This window comes from Manis pentadactyla, chromosome 1, assembly GCF_030020395.1.
Source record: "Manis pentadactyla isolate mManPen7 chromosome 1, mManPen7.hap1, whole genome shotgun sequence".
NCBI lineage: Eukaryota > Metazoa > Chordata > Mammalia > Pholidota > Manidae > Manis > Manis pentadactyla.
In genome coordinates, this window is record NC_080019.1 from 194,908,581 (window position 1) to 194,927,856 (window position 19,276).

General features: G+C 56.5%; 1 protein-coding gene across 3 annotated transcripts; it reads right to left on the reverse strand.

The window, feature by feature from the left end:
* Positions 1-2,366: 2,366 nt before the first annotated feature.
* Positions 2,367-13,631, reverse strand: SIK1 (salt inducible kinase 1). Of its 3 annotated transcripts, none has more exons than XM_036911988.2 (14): positions 13,481-13,631; positions 12,953-13,123; positions 12,361-12,477; positions 9,969-10,032; positions 9,636-9,797; positions 9,364-9,488; positions 9,135-9,258; positions 8,219-8,442; positions 7,770-7,919; positions 7,218-7,340; positions 6,892-7,102; positions 6,069-6,341; positions 5,237-5,471; positions 2,367-4,742 (listed from the first exon to the last, which is right to left on the reverse strand). In XM_036911988.2, the coding sequence occupies exons 2-14, from the start codon at positions 13,106-13,108 to the stop codon at positions 4,358-4,360; spliced, it is 2,349 nt and encodes a 782-aa protein (XP_036767883.2). In that variant the 5' UTR covers positions 13,109-13,123; positions 13,481-13,631; the 3' UTR covers positions 2,367-4,357. The 3 variants fall into 3 exon arrangements, with proteins under 3 accessions (XP_036767883.2, XP_057361001.1, XP_057361002.1); XM_057505018.1 differs by having other exon boundaries at positions 13,431-13,614; XM_057505019.1 differs by lacking the exon at positions 12,953-13,123 and having other exon boundaries at positions 13,481-13,629.
* Positions 13,632-19,276: the final 5,645 nt, after the last annotated feature.

Sequence of the window (19,276 nt, forward strand, 5' to 3'; positions counted from 1 at the left end):
GAGTCTGACCCCAGAAGCCACCACCTCAGGCCGCCGTGCTCCCTGTGGTTTGGCTCCCCTTGCATCAGCAAGGCCATTTGGTCTGCAGCAGTCACAGCTCCGGGATGTGCCTGGACCCTCGCCAGTGTAGGGGGTCACCCAGAGCAGAGCCAGATGCAGTTGGTGGCCCAGAAGAGGACCCCTTAACCCACCTGTGGGCCTCACTGACCCCACGGCCATGCTGGCCTCCTCTTCACCTGAGGGTGCACAATGATGGCAGAGCAGGTCCTCAGGCCCAGACAGAGTTCTAGCCACCCACAGGGCCTCTGCAAGGCTCCCTGGGCAGGACCCCAACTTCTGAGGACTCTAAGAAGCACGAGGTAATAATAGTACACACCCCACACTCAGAAGAAACGCCCAAGCACGTGAATGTGCACTCACCTAGCTAACAGCGTCTGTGGAGGAGCCCGCGCCCACGTGCCCAAGGCGCCATTGCAGCAGGACGACATACAGCCGGCCCCACAAAGAGCTGACCTCGCAGCCAGGAGTCCAGATCACGTCACGTTAGCAAGATGCACGTGGAGGCCAAGTATATGGAGAGGCTGACACACTTTTGCTCGGGATCTTCCTGGTTCACCAGACTCTGCGTCTCAGACAGCCAGCTGACCGCCCTTTCGCCTCCTGACAGCAAACGCCAGAGCCTGGATTGAGCCGCCGAGCTGGGCCTGCTGTCCCAGCACTGGTGACAGATGCCAAGAGCCCCCCGAGCCAGCCGCCACTAAGCGAGGCACACAGCTCCCTGTTCAGCACACTGGGCCGTCCTGGTGTGCGCAGTCCAACCCAGTCCAAAGTTGGGCTCAGGGTCATCATCACTGTGAGCCAGGCTGGTGATTTAAGATGTGTCAGTGGTCTCCAGTGAGCAGCAAAACCTGCTGAGACTCCTTGGCAACATGGAGGTGTTTTCTGAGGCCTCCTTCCCACAGTGTGAGACCCCGGGGCACAGACCCTGCTTGGGGGGGCCGCCAGCTCTGGCATTGAGAGCCGCTCATACACTGTGGTTCCAGACCAGAGAGACACATTCTCAATTCTCACTGGATCCTCTGCAGCAATAACCCATGGCTGCCGCCAGCCCTGGTCTGCTTGCTGGCCCACTGTGCTCACCCCCGGCCATTCCACGAGGAAGCCACTGGCCACCCCGGGCTTCTCCCCACAAAGGGTCTTATCTTTTCATTGTGTTCAAATACACGTAACATAAATTTACATCGTAAGTACATGTAACATAAAATTACATCCTGAGTACATCCTAATTACACGTCTAAGTGCACAGCACGGTGGCGTGACCATCACCATGACCCGCTTCCAGAGCTTTTTATCTCACCAGCTGAAAGCTGCCCCATCAAACACCTGCTCCCCATCTCCTCCTCTGGCCGACCCCCCAGTTCCCTTCCTTTCTGCCTCTGTGAATTTGCCTGCTATAGGACCTCACGCGAGTGGACTGATTCACCGTGTGTGGCCCTCTGTGTGCGCTCAGTCTGCTGAGCATCACGTCCTCAAGGTCCATGCATGCGGTGGGGTGCCAGGCCCTCCTTGATCTTTGGGGTGAGTATACCCACTGTGCGGGTGGGCATTTGTCACAATTACCCTCGTCCATTGACAGATACTTGGGCTGTTTCCACCTCAGCTACAATGAGCAACGCTGTGAATGTGGGTGTGTAAACATCCATTTTCACTTTTTTTGGGCAGATGCCCGGAAGTGAGACTGAAGGATGATATGGTGGTTCTTTACCTCTTTAAGGGACTGCCACACTGTTCTCCACAGCAGCCACCTATGCCACCGTGCGTTCCCCTGCTGCATGAGGGCCCGCTTTCCCCACCCTCACCCACACCAATTTACGTTACTTTGATAATGACCATATCCTAATGGGTGTGAAGAGGTTGAAGAGCTTATTTTAACCAAAAAATACTTGCCAGGCATCAAAACGAAGAGAATCCTGTTCTTTTGGCAGCCACGTCCACCCTATTGCCAGAAGGTGGCAAAGACAAAATTTAGGAGACCAGGAAAGAGTTTGGCTGTGAGATATTCCCCAATCCTTGCCTTATAAATGGATTCAGAGAACATTACTGAGAGTGGGGAGCAGAGAGCAGGTGGTGGCCTGGGAGGGAAGAACCGGCCCCAAACAGACCTGGTTGTCAAGACACGAGTGGACAGAGCCAGCAAGGCCCTGGGTGTGGGCACCTGGACGGAGCCACCAGCCGTGCCGACCACTGGGCCCCCCGTCATGGCCAGGCTGCCTCTGTGGAGAGGCGGATGCAGGAGCGGGCACCACAGAGGCTTCAGTGAGGCCGGAGGCAGCAGCTCACAAGGAAAGCGCACCACAGAGATGAACCAAGGGAGGGAGTCAAAGTTTTCTTCCCTCAGATATTTTATTTAAATATTAAATTAAAAAACATATATCTACTAATCATTTGGCATACATTTCTCATGATAACATAAGAAATAATTCAGTTATGGTAAAAACAAAACCCCAATTATATCTACCATGACCAACTGCGAGGCCCTCGAACAGGCTGCTGCAGCCCTGGAGCACAGTCAGGAAGCTTCCAGAACACACATCACACCCCTACAAAGACACAAAACACGCCTCACAGCAACAAGGAAGCCTCACGCAGTAAAGTGCTTGTCACAGTTCTGAGGCCTTTGATCTGTGGCGTCAGGACAGAAGTTCATTTAAAAGGGGGACACGGTTTAGTGTGGGGTCAGCTGTGCAACCCCCACAGAGATGAAGGAAAGGCCGGGGTTGCCCAGGACGCTGATTCTCCCCTATCTTGGCAGGACCGCAGGAGGCTTTGGTGATTCCTCTGCGGTCAGGCATGAGGACAGTTCTCGGCCCAGTCCTGGGACAGCCACAGAGCAGCGGTGGCCGGAGGACAGGGCAGGCGGGCAGAGCTGGGCTGGGCGAGGGTAGGGGCCTCCATGCACCCTGCCAGCCTTGTGCCCTCCAGGAAGGCGGGTGGCCTCCGGCCTCTTAACGCCACCTTCTGCCACCACTGCCTCTGCTTAATACTGCTGGGTGTGAGGGCCGAGTGAGTCGAAGGCACCTGGTGGAGAAGGGCACCAACTGCCCGGTGCGGGTGCGAGGCAGCCATCCATTCACCCTCAGAGCCGCCGCCCTAGCCCACCGCCAGGCAAGGACGCACCCTGTCTCCCCCTCCTCGCGGACCTGGCTCTCACGCTTTCTGTTACCAGAGAGGGAAACTTAAAACAGGAACACAGAAGTGTAGTAAAAAATATAAAAATAAGTAGTGTGTATTTGTCTCCTATTTATATACATATACAGTATTTGCTTTAAAAGAGAAACAAAGCTGGAACACTGACCTGACCTCTCATTTCACTGTCTTGAACAAAGGCCTGACAAGCACAGCCTGGGTGAGGCGGGCAGCCCATCCATCACACCTGCCGGGTAGGCAGGGCCCCCACCCCTGACCCCGTTTTCCGCCCATTCCTGACGGACAACCATACCTTGCCGTATTGCACCCCCTTACCCCCATGAGTTGTTCTTTTTGGACCCTGATAATGAAATGCATAAAAACTTAATTAGCAGCAGAAATAAGATGTGCAGCAGGGAGAAACTTCTCCAGGACCTCAAAGGTGCCCCAGGGCTCTGTATTAGGTGACCCGGGACAGAGGCCAACCAAGGGCCACCTACCCCGTTACATTCCTCCCTGCACCTCCTGCAAAGAAACCTAGAAAACCGATTCTCAAGCCGTTTACAAAACTCCTCATCCAAAATAAGAAAAATGAGCCCCAGGTTCTGACGTCAGGGGAGATAATTCCAAGATTATCTTCTCCTGGGCTGGTCATCAGAGCTTTCTAAAAACTGATACATAAAGCAGAAAGTTCACAGTTTCCATTTGAAGCATAAATGTTTCAGAAGTGGAGACTCCATAGCTAAGAACAAACACAGCCACGCAGACACATGCCCACCCGTTTTCCCACAGCCAAGGCTGGTTCCTTAGAGGCGATCCCTGCTGTGCCCCGGATGCACCGTGGACAAGGGGGCTGCTGTCCCCCCGCCGCCCGCCACTCCTGACCCTGGCTGTGGCCCTGGAGCTGTCTTCCTTCCCATCCGCCCACCCCTCAATGAGTATTTTTCTTCAATAAGTTTCTGATCCTTACTCATAGTTGTAGTTGCTCAGTGCAAAGAAAAAATAAAACAAAAATAAACTAAAAAGCCAAAACACCAAACATATTGCTTGTTTTTCTTCTAGAAAGTGATTGGCTTTGAGTCCAGAAATGTCTTCACATACTCTGAAATTATTGCTTCGAAGAGTCAGCTGGCCGGTGCCAGAAGGCGGTGGCAGGGCCACAGTCCTGTCCTCACTGCACCAGGACGAACGTGCCCAGCTGGCTGGAGGTCAGGTCCTCCATCTCACAGTCCCCCTGCGGCAGCCCCAAGGGGTCAAAGCTCGGGGGCAGCATGGCAAAGTGCAGCTGTGGGGCTGCAGGGGCAGAGAGGGGGGCTGTGGTGGCACTGATGCGCAGGTGGGTGTCCAGAAGCTGGGCTGCTGAGGCCACCGGGGAGACCCCCGCCTGGAGGAGGTGGGGCGGCAGTAGTGGGCCAGGTTCCAGGCCTAGCTGCTTCTGAAGTCCCGACATGAGGAGGGCGCCCCCGCAGGGGGCGAGGACCAGAGGGGCCACGGGCAGCTGGGGGGCCTGCAGGCAGCTGGGCAGGGCTGCGGGGTGGTGCTGGAGCTGGAGCAGCCTGGTGGGACACAAGGGACAGCTGAGGAGCACGGGTCACCGCTGCTCTGCTCACTGCTCCTCCCGGTGAGTGGCACACTGGCTGGGCACACGCCCTCCCCGGCCCGGGCTGACAGGGCTGACGGGTGAGCCGTGAGGAGCCGCGGCCGGAGCTGCTCAGAACACAGTGCTCCGTGTGACGAATCCCTGAAGCAGTTCCTGACATTCCCGTTCTCCATCTTGCTTTAAAGCAGCTCAGAGATGCCAACCAGACGTGATATTCTTACTCATGCCCCCTCCATCCCCAACTCATGGGCAGGTGGCAAAGAGGCAAAACCTGCTGGCTCCCCATCCCCACCGCCTCCTGCAGAAACAAGGCCCGCCTCCCAGGCCGCCCTGCACTGGGGGTGGGAGAGCCTCCTCTGGCTCTGACTACACGGAAGGGCACGGAAGGGAGGGGCGCTGAAGAAGCCTGCCCGCGTGTGCCCTGGGGCTGGGGGGGCAGGGCGGGCGTACCTCTGCTGGTGCAGCACCTCTTCCAGCAGGCCCCGGCCCTCCCTGCTGCCAGCCCCGCTGCCGTGCGGGCCCGGGCTCTGGGCGGGCAGCTGGAAGGCGCTAAGGCCACCCCTTGTGGCCCGGCTGGAGGAGGAGGGCTGGCACACCTGGCGGGCCAGCCCCTTGATCTTGTTCAGGCCCAGGAACCCTTTGGTCCTCGTGCTCTTCCTCAGCTGCTGCCGAAAGGCCTTCAGCCCTGCGGGGAGGCAAACCGGACGGTCTATGGACCCCGGCCCCGGCCCCAACTTGCTGGGGCTTCCAGGCCTCAGGGTGGGGGCAGGAGGAGAGGCCCCTGGGAAGGGGGCGGGCAAAGCAGAGGCAGGTCTCCTGCCAGGTCAAGGGAGCTCTCTGGCCATCCCATCACTTTTCATGACACCCCCCCTGGGCTGAGAGGTCATCTTCAGCTGGGGTCTAACCCCAACAGACGTGCCTGGGCATACCCTGAATCCTCCATGGGAGGAGGGTGCATGGTGCCACAGGACTAGAGAGGGTGGCATGGTGGGAGCCCAGGCAGCCAGGTGTGGGCTGCTTTGGGGAGGGTCCCTTGTCCAGGCCAGGAGCTGCTGTCCAGCATCACTGCCAAATGTCTCTGGGGCCACTAGAGGCTGGGTCCATTGCAGAAGACCAGGCCGTCCACAACCTGGGCAGTACCTTCAGCCCGCCTGGGGAGCGCTGCTCTGCCCATGCCCGCTAGCAAACAGGGGAATGCCATTGACCACCAAGGACAGAAACCCTTCCAGGCCCCAGCCTGCATGTCCTGGGGCAGGTGGCAGTGAGCGTGAGGGGCAGTCACCTTGAGTGAGCGAGGTATCTGAAGCCCTCCGGCCTTCCTGGAAGGTGACAGGGAGCAGAGCGGCTCCCCCCAGGGCTTGCTGAGCCTGTAGCACTGGGGTGGCCGACTGAGTTCCCAGGAGCGGAGAGGCCAGGCTGAGCGGGGAGCAGGTGCCCACCAGCCCCTGAGCAGCCAGCCGTCCACTGAGCTCCACCAGGCTGTCACCTGTCGAGGTCAGACAGCTGTCGGAGCTGGTGCCTTCCGAAGGGCTCGCTGTGGAGGAGATGACTATACCTGCAGAGGGGGTATGGCACTCATGACAGGGCCCCACACCCACCCTCACCCACCAGCACCTGCCAGTCTTTGCTGAGGCAAAGGTGACAGCAGCCCCGGAGAAGGAGCGGGCGCTGACCTCCATGCATGCTGCCTCCTCTCCTGGGCTCTCAGCCCACTCAGACAACCTCCCCATCTCTACCTTCAACCTAGGTTGAGGGAGTGAATACTGGCCAGAGGCCACCACAGACTGGAGAGCCTCGATGGCCAGCCTCCATGTGGTGTGCCTATCACTGCAGCTGAGAGGTGGCCCTCAGACCCAGGACACAGGGGCCTGGGCGGAGGACCTACCCTCCCAGCACCTGGGAGCGGCCAAGCCCCACACTGTGCCCGCCACCAAACAACCACATGCAGCATTAAAGTTCGGTCTGTGTGGCCTCAGGGGATGTGCAAACGGCAAGCCACAGACCTGTAATCAGAAGAGGCCGCCCAGCACAGGTTTTGCATCAGCCTGTTACAGGCTAGGCCGTAACCTCACCAGGCTGTGTTCTTGGCCCACAGGGACACTTACTCGGAGGGGCACAGGGGAAGCAGGTAGAGACCTCAGCCAGCGTGTGCCTCCGGCCCGTGCTGCCAGACAGGGGCTTCTGTGCCTCCTGCTCCTCCTCCAGGCCCTGACTCTGCCTGGCCTCCTCGCTGATTGCCGTGTCTAACAAGCTGCTGGGGGAGACGGACCGATGCCGGAACACTCCGCAGCCGGTGTCCACAGCAAAGAGCAAGGGCTGCAGGGATGGACACAAACCAGCGATCCTGGGGCTCCGTGAGACCCAGGTGGGGGTCGTCACCCCTGCTGGGTCCCCCACCCCGGACACACACCCAGCACAGGCACTCACACACCTGCAGCGAGCTGTGGAGGTCACAGTCCAAGTCAGCCTGCAGGAGGGATGGCCCCAAGATTTGGGGCTGTGGGCCCAGCAGGGAGGACCGGAACACGTCACCAGAGAGGCATTCCTGAGGCACCTGTGGGCCAGCGGAGGACACATACCATCAGGGAGGAGGCTCAGGGACAACTGCTAACAGCGCCCAGATTTGCTCTTGTGCTGATGACACCATGAGCTGACCTGGCTCAGGACACGCACACCCCTCCCCAAGGGCATGCTCCATGAGGACTAGGAGCAGACGCAGAGCAGCCAGCCCCAAGGACTGACAATGAGTAAGTGGCCACAGGGCAGTGCCTGACCCCCAGCAGGGCAGCCGGCACCCTGTCTTCTGCCTCTGGTCTGAGGCTCACATGGAGACTCCCAGTGCCTAGTATGCATGGATAGGGCCTGGGGACCAGCAGGCTCAGCCTGAGTCCTGCCCTGGGCGTGTCTGAGCAAGAGACTCTTAACAGGGGAACACAACCCAAGGCAGAGGGACAGGGCAGGGCTGGAGGAGGTGACACCCTACCTCAAAACCGCTGAGATCGCAGCTCTTGGGTCTCGGCTGCCAGGCCAGGCCAGGGCGGGCCAGAGGCTGAGAGTGGCGATACTCCTGCAGCCTCTCAAGGAGGAGGTAATAAATGGCTGCAAAGTGATTGTAGCTGCTGTTCTGCAGGGACTGGGGAGACAGAGAGACACGGGGTCAGGGTGAGGCCGACAGAGAGCAGAGCAAAGTGGCAGGGTGCCCGCATGGGGGTGCCCAGATGTGCCGCAAGCCGCTGAGGCCCCGACAAGACTGCTCGCAGGGTTATTCTTGGGTGGCCAAGAATATTCCTTAGGGGAGTGGACAAGCTGACCCTTGAATTAGCCCATGTTCCCATTTTAATTTGGCTGGCAAGTGCCTGCTTCTCCTGCCCGAGCTGCTCAGAGGGCATGGCTCGTGTAGCCACCCAGGATGCAGGCCAGGCGGATGCTCACCTCCACAGTCCTCTGCCGGTCGACGCCGAGGGTCTGCATGATACCCAGCACCTGCTCGTCATAGTCGCCGAGGTTGGAGCTGTAGCTGAGCGTGGAGAAGGCCGGGCAGGCAGGCTGCGGCGGGGTGGGGCCGGCCCGCACCCACCTGTGCTGCCTGATCTGCGCGATGCTGATGCGCTTGGCGGGGTCCACGGCCAGCATGCGGCGGATCAGCGTCTCACAGTCTGCAGTCAGGGCAGGAGCACTGAGCCCACACGGGCCGCCTGCCAGCACGGTCCACCACCACCTCCCACTCCCAGCACCTGCAGGGCATGTCCGCTTCATGTGGGCAGGCGGACAAGCCACCCTCCTGCAGAAGACTGAGCCAGGAGTGGAGGCCTGTGCCAGCAGCTCAGACCTGCCACCAAGGAGAGCCACCAACTAGGGTATCAGGGCCCTGGGGGGCAACAGTCCCTTATTGTCCCCCGATAGAGGACCACTTCGAGTCCCCATTCTGCTGTGACCACACACTTCAGTAGGCAGGGGCTCAAACATCTTTATTGGATGGCAGAGAAAAGCGTGTGTGTGGACCGTGTGGGATTTGGGGAGGGGTCAGCAGCCCAGGGTTGGCCCAGGGAGGGGGCTCCAGAGAAGAGGCCCTCAGCAGCTCTGCAGCCTGCAGAGCAAAGGCCCCTGCCTGTCTGGTAAGGGGGTGCTGAGAAACACCCAGTGGGCTGGGTTTCTTGCAGGCCTCTAGTGAACACGCCACAGAAACACAGGGCTGATGCACAGAGCTGATGGCACTCAGCAGACAGTCCAGCAGGCATTCCAGTATACAAAGTCCTTCTCCTTGGCCACACTCCCCTCCCAGTCACCCAGCAGGTCCTGTGGCAGGCTGGCACCCACCGCCCGTCTGGGAGAAGCCACGCTCACCCACCTCGAGACATGAAGAAGGGGATGCGGAACCGGCCCTCCAGCACCCGCTGCCGCAGAGCCGGCAGGCTAGGTCCATCAAAGGGGAGAGACCCGCAGACAAGGACGTACAGCACGACACCGAGGCTCTGCAAGGACCAGACGGCCACGAGTTAGCACTGGCACAAGTTGTGCTGGTCGGCACCATGGGCTTGCGCGCTGTCCTGACACAGGCCATGCACTCAGGACCCTACCCAGATGTCCAGCTGGGGGCCTTCATACTCCTTCCCCTCGAAGACTTCCGGGGCTGCGTACGGGGGGCTGCCGCACCACGTGGACAGGGGCTCTCCTGACTTGTAGAAGTTCCCAAATCCAAAATCTGAGAGGAAGGAAACAGATGGAGAAGTTACGGTGGAAACGGCAGGGGCCGCAGGTCCACAGATGTGTGTGCACAGAAGGCATGGGTCCTCGCTGGCAGGTGCCCCTCACACAGAAGCAGCCCTGGGTGCAGGGTGAGCCTCCTTGCCTGCCAGCTTGATGTCCATGTTGCCGTCCAGCAGCAGGTTCTCGGTCTTGAGGTCCCGGTGGACTATGTGGTGGCTGTGGCAGTACTCCACAGCCGACAGGATCTGCCAGAACTTCTCCCGGGCTTCACTCTCGCTGAGGTGCCCGTGCGATGTCAAATAATCTGAAGGGTGACAAAGCAAAGCAGTAGCCCCAAATCCAAAGGCCAGGCCACCGTCTGGGCACGAGTAGGGAGCATGTGAAGGCTGAGGTGGGCGGACCCAAAGGGCGGCACAGCAAAGCCTCACGGGTCAGCGCCACTGTTTCCGACAGATCATAAATAAGGGTGGCTTACCAAACATTTCTCCGTTTTTTGCAAATTCAGTAACAATGTAAAGCATGTCCTTTGTCTCCATAACCTGAAACATAAAGACCACATTTAACTGTGCTCAAAGGGGACACATGGATGATATAAGAACCCACAGGAACCCCAGGAAACTTTAAACTTTTCCAGGATGACCGCATTCATTATTTTAGAAAGGAAAGAAAAGAAAAACTTCTGTAGTAAAGAAACAAATGGGGATTCCCATTCAAAAAGAATTTTTAAAAAATCAGGGGTAAATTCTTTGATAATTTGCCTATCCTAACATTATTACTCTCAAAAAAAGGCCTAAGTGTATCAGAACTCTCCTTTATCACAGAAGCCCAGCCAGCAACAGACTGTCCAAGCCAACGGTCAGCACCAGCTGAAAAACAGACAGCAAGTGCCCCCGTCCACTAGCGGCCCAGACCACAGGACTCAGGCGGTGAAGCGGGCCTGGCCACGTAAGCTACAGCAGGCTGCTCTTTATACAGCAAACTATCCAGCGCGTGTCAACAGCAGCAGCCAATGTCAAATACACCTAAAGGTTCACTTACTGATTGAGAATTTCATTTCCCTTTGAAAAAAGTTTTTAAAGAGCTTAAAATATAACTTATCAAGAAGGCAAAATTCAAATCTTTGGCACTGAAAGAAATAAAACAAACTCATGTTGTATATTTTTAAATATTTCAGGAGAAGGATAGATAATACATTCTTACAGAAAAAGGGTTCAAAATAAAGATTAGTCCTTTAAAAAGCCACCGTAAAGACAACTGCTTTGAGTCGTAAATCTAACAAGAAAAGGTAAGACAATGCAAGAATTTTAACCACCCTTGCCCTCAATGGGTGGGAGAGTGCCAAGTAAGATGACCACTACTTATCCCTTTTTTCAATTAAGAAAAAAAAAGATGGAAAAAGAATTAGGAGGAACAGTGTTTTTTAATAAGCCTCAAAGAAAGAGTGAAACGTTTCACAGAGGCTCTGGGTCCTGGGCCAGCTGGATGAAAACTAGACACTGGTGTCAAAACCAGAGCAGTAGCTACTGCTGCTACCCCTGAACCCTGCCGCTTCAGACAGCGACAGCAACACACGGAACAATGAGAAAGGTCGCCCCAAAAAAGACCCCTAACTGGGACCACACGGGTAGTGTGTCTCGCTGGCTGGGCTACTGTACACAATGGGCCAGCAGAGGGACAGGAAAACAAGGAAGGTACTCGCTGGCTCATCCCTCCAGTGAAGTCAAAACACACAGGGGTCAGCCCACTCCTGCGGAAACAGGCCGGGCACGTTTCTCAGGCACTGACATCAGTGACCATGGAGGAAACGTATTATCAAAGTGGCACGACTTAAAACCTACAACAAAAACAGAACACAAACCATAGTGCACGTGATGTGGGCTTTGAACTAGTGGCGCTGAGTAAACCATCATTCAGGGGAGGACGCAAGCCCGGATGATGCCACTTCTTCACTCATTTTAACTGAGGAGGGGAGCCTTCTGCAGGGTCATTTTCTGCTACAGTTCTCTCCTACCACTTGCCTGTCTAGCCCTGCCAGCTGCATGCACACACAACACATCCCCTAGTCATCTCAGGTTCAAGGGGCTTCACGAAAGCCGTCAAAAGGAGCTTGCATCCAGTGCACCCATATGAAATGTTAAGCACCTGCAAAGAACTAACTCTTCTGCAAATAGAGCTGATTTCATCTTTGTAGAAGTGGTCAACTAGGTAAAAAGACTGCTCTGTTGTCCTAATTAAATCAGCATATATTTTCCAAAAATATAATTTATTAGTTTCAACATGAGAACAAAAATAAAGTCACAAACAAACCAACAGACGAACAGGGTGAGGCATATTCTTAATGTGGATTAAATGACAAGTTCCTTGCTCTCACCAGGGCAAAAGTATTTTTATCTCCCCATTTTTGATGGAAGAGTTTAACCCAGGCGGACAAATACTCACTGCTGCCTTTGCAAAGATAGGTTTATGAAAACTGGTAAGAGCAGCTGGTTTTAAAGTTTAATAATTATCTGCAAAGGCGGAAGTCCCTAGGTTTGCTCAAATTTGATATACACGAAATGCTTGACTTGTGGCAGAACATAGATCAGGTGGTCTGTTTTTCCAGTAAAGTAAATATAACAACCAGCCTCTATGCATTTAAAACTGGAACGAATTACAATGCTAAATAAAATTTTAATGAAGCAAATCTCAATTACAATCCAAAAGCAGGAGAATAATTGTGAATTCATCCACACAGCTTACAACAATCAATTTACTGTAGAAAACTCCCTGACACCCAAATACACCCAAAGAGAAATTGCACACTAACATTGGTAAAAGTAAAAAACACTTGCCAGAAGTCAACAGTGAAGGCAAACCTGAGCTCATACCTGGTAGAGCTTTATGATATGAGGATGATTCAGAAGCTTCATGATCTGAACCTCACGATATATTTTCTCCAAATTGCTTGAATCTAATCGTGTTTTATCGATTATTTTTATTGCAACCTACAGATTTTTAAAAGAAAAAAGGGTATTTTGTTAAAAAAAAAAACTTCACTTAACCTAACTTACACATTTCATTTTTTTGCAGGTTAATTTTGAAAACACTTTATGTCCCTGAAAGGTCACCACAAAAGCTGAGGGAAAATAACCAAAGTAACCATTAAAATTACTTAAAATGGTCAGTGTTAAATGTCCTCAGCCTTTGCTGGCTCACTTTCCAGGCTTGAGCTCTGCGTGGGAAATTGCTGCTTCCTGGGTTATTTGGTCGTTATCCTTCCTGCTGCCCCATAATATTTATACAAATTTTACAGAATCATAATACAAAGCATTTTTTTCCTTTACCAAACTAAAAACCGTCGGGGTTTAGACACTAAGAGGCGAGCCGCACAGCGGGGTTCCACCCGCCCGGCCCTAGGAGGGTCCACCCCAGGAAGGTCCAGCTGGGGGCTATACTGGCCGGTCGGTCCGCCCCACGCACCTGGGTTTTAGTGACTCGATGCCGGGCCAGCTTCACCACTGCGAAATTGCCCTTGCCCAGGGTCCGCTCGATGTCGTAAAAGCCCACCCGGAGGGGCTTCTGCTGGCCCTGGCCCGAGCCCGCGGGGGCCCCGCTCGGCCCCGACATGATCACCATGGCTCCGGGCCGCACCTGCGGGCAGCGGGCAGCGCTCAGCCGGGTCGAGGGGACCCACCCCGCGGCCGCGCGGACCGCTCCCTCCGGCCCCCACGCCGCCCCGCCGCCCGCACTCGCTGCACTCCAGCCCCGGCCCTCCGGCCCCCACGCCGCCGATGATCGGCGGCATCCCGACTTCGGACCCCCGACCCGCTCCCTCGCCGCCCCCCGCTCCCCGTGAGACCCCAACCGCCGGACCGGCGGGGCGTCGACCCGCTCCCGCGCCAACCCACAACAAAGGGGAGCCCGGCGGCGTCCCGGCCCGCGAACCCGACGCGCGCACCTGCAGCCCCGAGCCCGGCGGCAGCCACCCCGGTCGCGCCGCCACCTCACCTCCGCCGCCCTCCGCGCGCCGGGGCCGGGCCGCCGCTCGCTCCGCCGCCCGCTCGGCCGCTCGCGCTGCTTGGGCGCCTGGCGCTCGCCCCGCCGCTCGCCGCGCCGCCACAGCCGCCGCCCGGGCCGCGCCGCATGTCAGCTCTGAGGCCCGCGCCGCGCGCCCCGCCTCGCGCGCCGCCGCCCCGCCCCGGCACGCCCCCTGCCCCGCCCCCGCCGCCGCCGCCGCCGCCGGATTGATACATCCCCATTGACGTCACTTTGACGCCAGAGCGACGCGCAGCCCAGCGCCCGGCGGAGGGGGAGCGGGAGATCGGGCCGTTGCCAAGACACTGGCGGCTCTGACGCGCGCTCGGTGAGGCCGTTGCCGTGGCGACCGCGAGGCGGTGACGTCAGGGGCGCTGGCCGCCGGAGGTCGGCGGAGGCCCTCGCGCCCGGTCCGCCGGCCCGCGGGCGCGCGCCCCCTGCCGGGTGCCGTGGGCGCTGCAGGCTGATTCCCACCCGCGCGGCCGCCTGTCGGGCCACCCCTTCTCCCCGAAAGGCTTGGCTCCGCGCGGGTCCGAAGCCCCGACGTGCGGTGGAGTTGCGGCCCCGTCCTCTTCGAGCTACTGCAGGGTCCTCATTGTCGGGGTTTGGGTCCCGGGCCTTCCACTAGGGCAAGTGCCAAGCGGGCCTCAGGGAGCCTTACGGACTCGGGGACTGGGGCCTCGGGGGGTCTGGGGACAGCCCGCCAGCTCCACGCCCCACCCCGGAGAGGAGGCGGCAGCTGCAGGCGTGCAGGCCGGCTGACGGTCCGACTTGCACTACCTTTGTTGCGTGCAAATATCAGAGGGCTTCTCCTAGCCTTGTCCACCTCAGGCGGAGTGTTAGTGTCCCTTCCAAGATGGACTTCTGCTTGTCACCAAGTGTGAGATAGGCACTTTGTTGCTGGACAGTCCTCGTACCCGAGGCCCTTCTCTGTCCTCCTGGCTTTGTTTCATTTGGTTTGTATGGTTTAAGGCATCGGCCCCACGATTTCAGGTGTCAGCCCCCCAGCCCCTTCTCCAAACCTGCTGCTCAGACGCCCGCTGGTGCAGGGAGAAGCTCGGGTCCTGTATGTGGCGTCCACGGAGTCCACCTTAAGGAAGGAACCCAGAGGATGGAGATGGGGAAGGCTGATTGCTGGGAGCCCAGGTCCAAGTGGAAATGGACTTGGGAACAGAGTCCTGGGAAACCCAGTGACCCCCTCAATAAAAAGGAGGTGATTCAGAGTGCCCAGGTGCTCTGTGTGCAGACAAGGAAAGAAACGTGCCCTTTGGGGGAGTGGCCCCTCCCCAGAAGGCCAATAGGTGGGGTCAGCTGTGGGAAGGACTTCTGCTGCCGGACTGGACTCGCTGCATGCCCACTGGGAACTCCTGATTGTTTTTGCCTTCGACCTGGCCCCACCATGCTATTGCCTAGAGCTGCAGGGGGGCTGTGCAGTGGGGACCCGTGCTGGGCAGGACTGAGGTGCCAGACAGCTTCATTCCCACCAGAAGGGAGGGTACACAATGAAAATGGCAGCAGGTGACATTTCTGTTGGTATTGCTGCTCGTGCTCCATTAAAACTCATCAGAAAATGAAACGTTTTCTAGGGAAGACAGGCCATGGGCAAATGGTATTATTTAAACATTAGGAAAGCAGCAGTTTAGGATTAAATTTTGTTTCTAGCCTAGAATCATTTTCCCTTGTATTAACTAAGAACAGCACTTCATAGAAGGGGGTGGGGAGCAAGAATGAAGCGAAGTGGATACAGAGCTTAGAACCCTGCTTGCAGAGGCTCCCATACATACGTGGGCAGCCGCTCAGAGACGGGTAAGGGCTCCAGGCGGGCCTGCGGCAGCTTTTCCTGATACACAGTGAAATATTTCCAGTCACCCCAGCCTGGGAAGTTGTCTGTGGGCCAGTTTGTGTGGAAGGCCTTTCAAGAACACTAATGGTCCCAAAGTTTTCCTTAGTCTTTCAAAGTGTCCTCATTATCAATCCCAGGTTTATCCACCAAGAATGTGGAGGAATATTTTCACTTCCTTCCAGCTGAATACTTTACAACTGATTCCCTCCCCTTTTGGGGATCCCCCTAATCTATTCTTAGTTCCAAGATGCAGAGTGAAGACACCAGGGACCAGATGTACTCATCTGCTCCCTTCCTTCTGTGACCTCGGAGCTCTCCCCAGGCTCACCCAGGTGACTTTCCACCTGCTCCTACCCACCCAGCCCCAGCTCTTAGCCAGGCTTTTGAAAGGTCGCAGGTGTTTACAAACACCTGGCTGGCTGTTTGGAAACATTTGTCAGTGCTGAGCAAAAACCACAGCCAAAAGAGCGAAAGCTCCTTTCCAGAGACTGTCCCTGGACCCAGGTGCCCTTGACCCCTGCTCCCAGCCTTGCCCGAGCTTCCAGCTTTCAAGCAGCCTCGTGGGAGCTGTGGCCATTCCCCAGGCCCTTGGGCCAGAGACTGTGCTGTTGAGAACGCATGCAGGGCAGGGGACAAGGCTGACCCAGAATGGCTGTCATCTCCCCAGGGGGGCTCCTCTGGAATCTGCCCCTGCTGGCCTCTGCTTTCAGTTGTCTATTTGGTGTTTATAGCCTTAGCCCCTGGAGACTGTAATTTCTTCCAGAATCCCTGACATCTTTTTAGATTTCTAGTCTTTCACGCTTTGCACAGGTTGAAGAAAAGAAATACATAGGGTGTCTTTCTATAGACATCAGTACATGATTCAAGGAATTCCCCACTTAACATATTGGAAGAAATGCTTTCAAGGTCTGCGAGGATAGTACTTCTTTTGTTTTTGCAGAAGATTTGGGAGAAGCAGTCAGTTTTCTTTTCCGTTTGGAATTTCTTAAGCCTGTATTATGACTGCAGCATTTCTGGAATTCATCCTACTGTTTTTGGATCTTGAGACTGGAGACCCTGTCAACAGGAAGTGGGTCTTGTTCACACGCTTTCTGGCTGGGCACCCCAAGTGCTGAGCATGAGCATATCCTGAAATTCTCCAATGAATCAAGACACACAGCGAGAGCAGGGCTTGAAGGCAGCATTTATGCAAATGAAGCTGGTGGGGTTCTAAGCCTGTTCCCTGGTCACTACGGGTGCTGGAGTGGCAGTGTCCCTTCCAAGATGGCCTGCTTGTCACCAAGTGTGAGATAGGCACTTTGTTGGACAGTCCTCGTACCCGAGGCCCTTCTCTGTCCTCCTGGCTTTGTTTCATTTGGTTTGTATGGTTTAAGGCATCAGCCCCACGATTCCAGGTGTCAGAAAGTAAGATGGGTGCTTGGGCCTTGGGAGACACCCTGGTCCTGCCTGCAGCCTGCCATTTGCAGAGCTTGACATGGGCATGCTAATAAACACGGGCAGTATCAGGGACCTACAGCCCCTGGTCTGGGGTCTGGCGGGTGGGAGGAAAGCTCTCGCCCTCAGGGGCAGCCCTGCTGTTACAGGCTAACTCAGGGGACCCAGTGAGCTGGCTCGCCAAACACCTCCCCACCTCCACATTTTGGCCTCTAGGGGCATCTCCTATGCCACCTCTCCTCTGGGTGCGTTCTCTCTGTGACTGATTCAGCAATGGCCATATTCCTTGGTCCAGGCCCTCCTCAGGCTGAAAGAAGGAATCCCAGGTCCTGGGGGCGTTAGGGCTGGGGTAGAGGCCCTGGCATCTGAGGCATCCATGGATGGGCAGGGCTTCATTCCAACATGCTGGGCTCTTACCCACACACCAGCAGGAGCTTCCTGCTCGTGGCCTGTTGGCCCTTGACTCCAAAGGTCCAGGGCTTCGAGGCCCCACTCCTGTAGCTGTATGTAACCGGGGTGCCTGACAGGAAAGCAGGCTGTGGTTGATGCCCCGCCCAGGACCTAGCAGGTTGTGGAGGCCTGCCTCCATGACCATGTTCCGAAGACAGTTGGAGCTGCCGGCTGGGGAGAGGGGAGCAGTGTGGAGTCAGCAGGAACCACGGACAGAGACTCTGGTACTCACCAGAGAGCTTGCTTAGGAAAGGCAATGTCATGCAACCTGCTGGGGTGTCACTTGCCCTGACCAGCTGTCCTCACTTGGAAGAAAACTGCATCTGTATATGCCAGTTCTCCACCATTTGGAGGGCAGTTCCAGGCAATTGGGGAGCAAAGTTCCCAGTCTTCCACATTGCAGAGCAGGAGCCCTGGGGGTGCTCTGGCCTTGTGCAGACCAGGGAACAGAGCCAGGAGCCCCAGTGTGGCCACATCCTGTACTCTGGGCTTTGGGCAGGGGCTGCAGAGCACCCACTCCTGGAAGATGTCAGGCTTCTACATGGCGGTTCTCATTGTCTCCAGCGTGTCCACTGGCATCAAGCAGAAGGATTCACTCATTCAAACATACGTGAGTTTCTACTCTTTGCAAGAACTGTGCTGGCTCTGCAGCTAAGCATGACTGAGCAGGACCCAACTCTGCCTTGAACTGTGACAGACACGCGAGTAGGGATAAAGCAGGAAGAGAAGGGACCAGGGGCCTGGCATGCAGGGGCCAAGGGAGTCACCCAGCAGACGTCTAGCCAGGCTCAGGGAACACCTCTGGGTGCCTGGCGCTGTGGGGTGAGCACCATGGGAAGGGCCAGGTGGTGCCTTCTCTCAAGGGCCGTCATCAGGGGGAGGAGGAGAGGGGAGACCCTGACCACTCCCAGCTGGAAGGCAGCCCTGGTGGGAATGCTCAGCATTGTTGAATGGCATGTAGGAGAGATGGCCCCAACTGGTGTGTGACCTCTCTCTGGGGTGCTTGGGCCAGGATGGGGGTGGTTCAGCCAGGGCTGGGGCATCACCAGGCAGAACCATGATGGGGAACGGGGTCTGGGAGTTTGCCAGGTGGTTGGGTCTGGAGTGTGGCTTCCCAGCAGGGGAAGGAGGGAGGGAGGGAGGCCAGGAGGGCGGGGGAGTCCCCGTGGCTCTGGAAGGCTAAGCAGTGTGCCCAGCTCAGACCCTGGGAGAGAGGGGAGGATGCCCCCCATTACTGAGCAGGTTTTCGGGGTGAGCTGAAGCAGGGACAGGTAGTAACAGAGGCCAGGCCACTGGCTCTGCAGCTTCTAGATGGATCCCAGGCCACTGGAGTAGCGTCAGGTGGGAGCAAGACAAATGCTCCCTCAGCAGCCTGGTCTTTTCTTGTAAAGCACGTGGCTTTTTCTAAATATAAAAGTCAATAGAAAATGGTCAGTAGAAAGTTTAGAAAATACAGAAATGTGTAAAGATGAAAACATAAAGTGCTGATAATGTACTTGACAGTTTGATGTTATTCTATCCAATCTTCTTCCAAAAATAGTATTGAGACCTCTGTGTATGATTTGCATCCCGCCTTTTTGAGCCATAGGAGGTGCATCTTTTGTGTCATTAGTGGGTCATCAGAGTCATGGGTTTAGCTGTGAGCCTGGAATTCCATTAGGGAAGTGGCTACAGAGCCCCTGTTTAACCCCTCATTGTCCTCCTCCCCCATGCTGGCTTCTTGGTCTCTCTGATGAACCTTTCCTTCCACATTCTCCAGGAGACTTGGTGGAGATGGTGTGGCTGTCTGAGAGGCGTCTGAGGTCCAGACCGGACACCCAGCCCAGCCAGCTCAGGACAGCACAGCCCCAGGGGCCAAGGGCAGAACCTTGGAACCCAAGGGGCTCCCAGGTACCCCTGGGGGCCTGCAGGCTCTGGCCACCAAAGCAGGGCTTGGGGGACCAGAGAACAAAGCGTGCCTCATCCCCCCGGTTGCCTAGGTGACTTGGAGGCCTGATGGCTGTGACAGCCCAGGAGGACACGCACCTCCGTGGCTCTGCGTC